Source organism: Alligator sinensis, unplaced genomic scaffold, assembly GCF_000455745.1.
Source record: "Alligator sinensis unplaced genomic scaffold, ASM45574v1 scaffold781_1, whole genome shotgun sequence".
In the NCBI taxonomy this organism is placed as follows: Eukaryota; Metazoa; Chordata; order Crocodylia; family Alligatoridae; genus Alligator; species Alligator sinensis.
The window spans coordinates 4,195,124-4,196,299 of NW_005841845.1; the positions used below are offsets into that span (position 1 = coordinate 4,195,124).

The 1,176-nt window shown below is 70.2% G+C and overlaps 1 protein-coding gene across 1 annotated transcript in view; it reads left to right on the top strand.

Annotated features, from left to right (window-relative positions):
* The first annotated feature begins 11 nt into the window (after positions 1-11).
* The window catches only part of TCTEX1D4 (Tctex1 domain containing 4), a 1,951-nt gene continuing 786 nt past the window's right edge, over positions 12-1,176 (top strand). Inside the window, 3 exon segments of the mRNA XM_025207164.1 lie at positions 12-271; positions 274-367; positions 962-1,017. Coding sequence (XP_025062949.1) covers positions 236-271; positions 274-367; positions 962-1,017 — 186 coding nt within the window. The 5' untranslated portion in view covers positions 12-235.

Consider the following 1,176-nt stretch of genomic DNA (forward strand, 5'->3'; position numbering starts at 1 on the left):
GCGGGGGCAGCCCCTGGCGCCCGCCTGCCCGGACCGGAGCGGGGACAGGTGGGGTAGGCATCTTGGGAGAGGAAGGGGTCCCAATCCTGCCTCTGCGGGGAAGGGCCCTGCTGGGCTGTGCCCGGGGCCAGGATTGGGGCCTCACAGCTGGGGACAGCACAGACGAGACCCCCGGCCCCTGCCCCATCTCACGCCTGCGCCTGCTGCCTTGCAAAGCTGTCACGGGCCGTGATTTATGGCCCTGGGGGGCGATGGAGCTGGGCGGGCGGCGGGGCGGGGGGGGAGCCACAGGCCAGGCTGGGCGCCGGCCGGCTCAGAGGCAGCAGCCCTCTTCCCCAGACCGCCTGACCCTGTGGCCCCGCACGCGGTAAGCCCTCACGTACGAGCTGCTTTAGGGGAGTCGAACCAGGGAAATGCACAGCCCCTGGCGCGGCTGGAGCCCCGTGTCCTCCCTGGGCAGGGTCACAGGGGCTGCCCCAGGCAGAGCCCGCCCAATGGGGCACGAAGCCAGGGCCTTGCAAGCTCCCCTGCCCTGGTCGGTCCTGCCCACGAGCCCGCCTGGTGCCCCCGGGTGTTGGGGCAGCTCATGGGGACGTAGCACGGGAGACCCCCAGACCCAGCCCGGGATGCTCAGGGCATGGGCCAGGTTAGCACCTAGCAGGGGCAGGGGGCCAGGCAACACCCCAATAGAAACAGGGGCTTGCTCAAATGAACCCTGCCAGGGAGGAGCTGGGGGGGGTCTGGACTTGAAGCCTTGGACCCAGCTGCAGCCGGTGTCTGGTCACCCAGTGCCGTCTGCCCGGGCCGGAGCGAGGCCGTTTGGCCCGGAGCTGGCACCAGGGCTCTGAATAGCAGGCCGTGTCTCCCAACATGGATGCACTTGGGACACGGGCGAACCCCAGGCTTGAGGCCGTGGCTGGGTGCAGGGAGCAGCCCTCAGTGCTGGGGACCATGGTCCCAGGCTGCATGGCGCAGCCCCGCTCCCGTCTCTCCGGAGACATCGAGGAACGCGGCCGGGTGTTTGCTCAGGACAAAAGCAGGCGGAGTGAGGGGGGTTGCTTGCAAAGCGGCTCCCGGGGGTCCCAGGCAGACATGGGGGGAGCTGGGCTCGCAAGCGCCTGAGCCAGGCTTGCAGCAGGGCAAGGAGCCCTGCCCTTCTCTGGCTGCCAGGGGCCC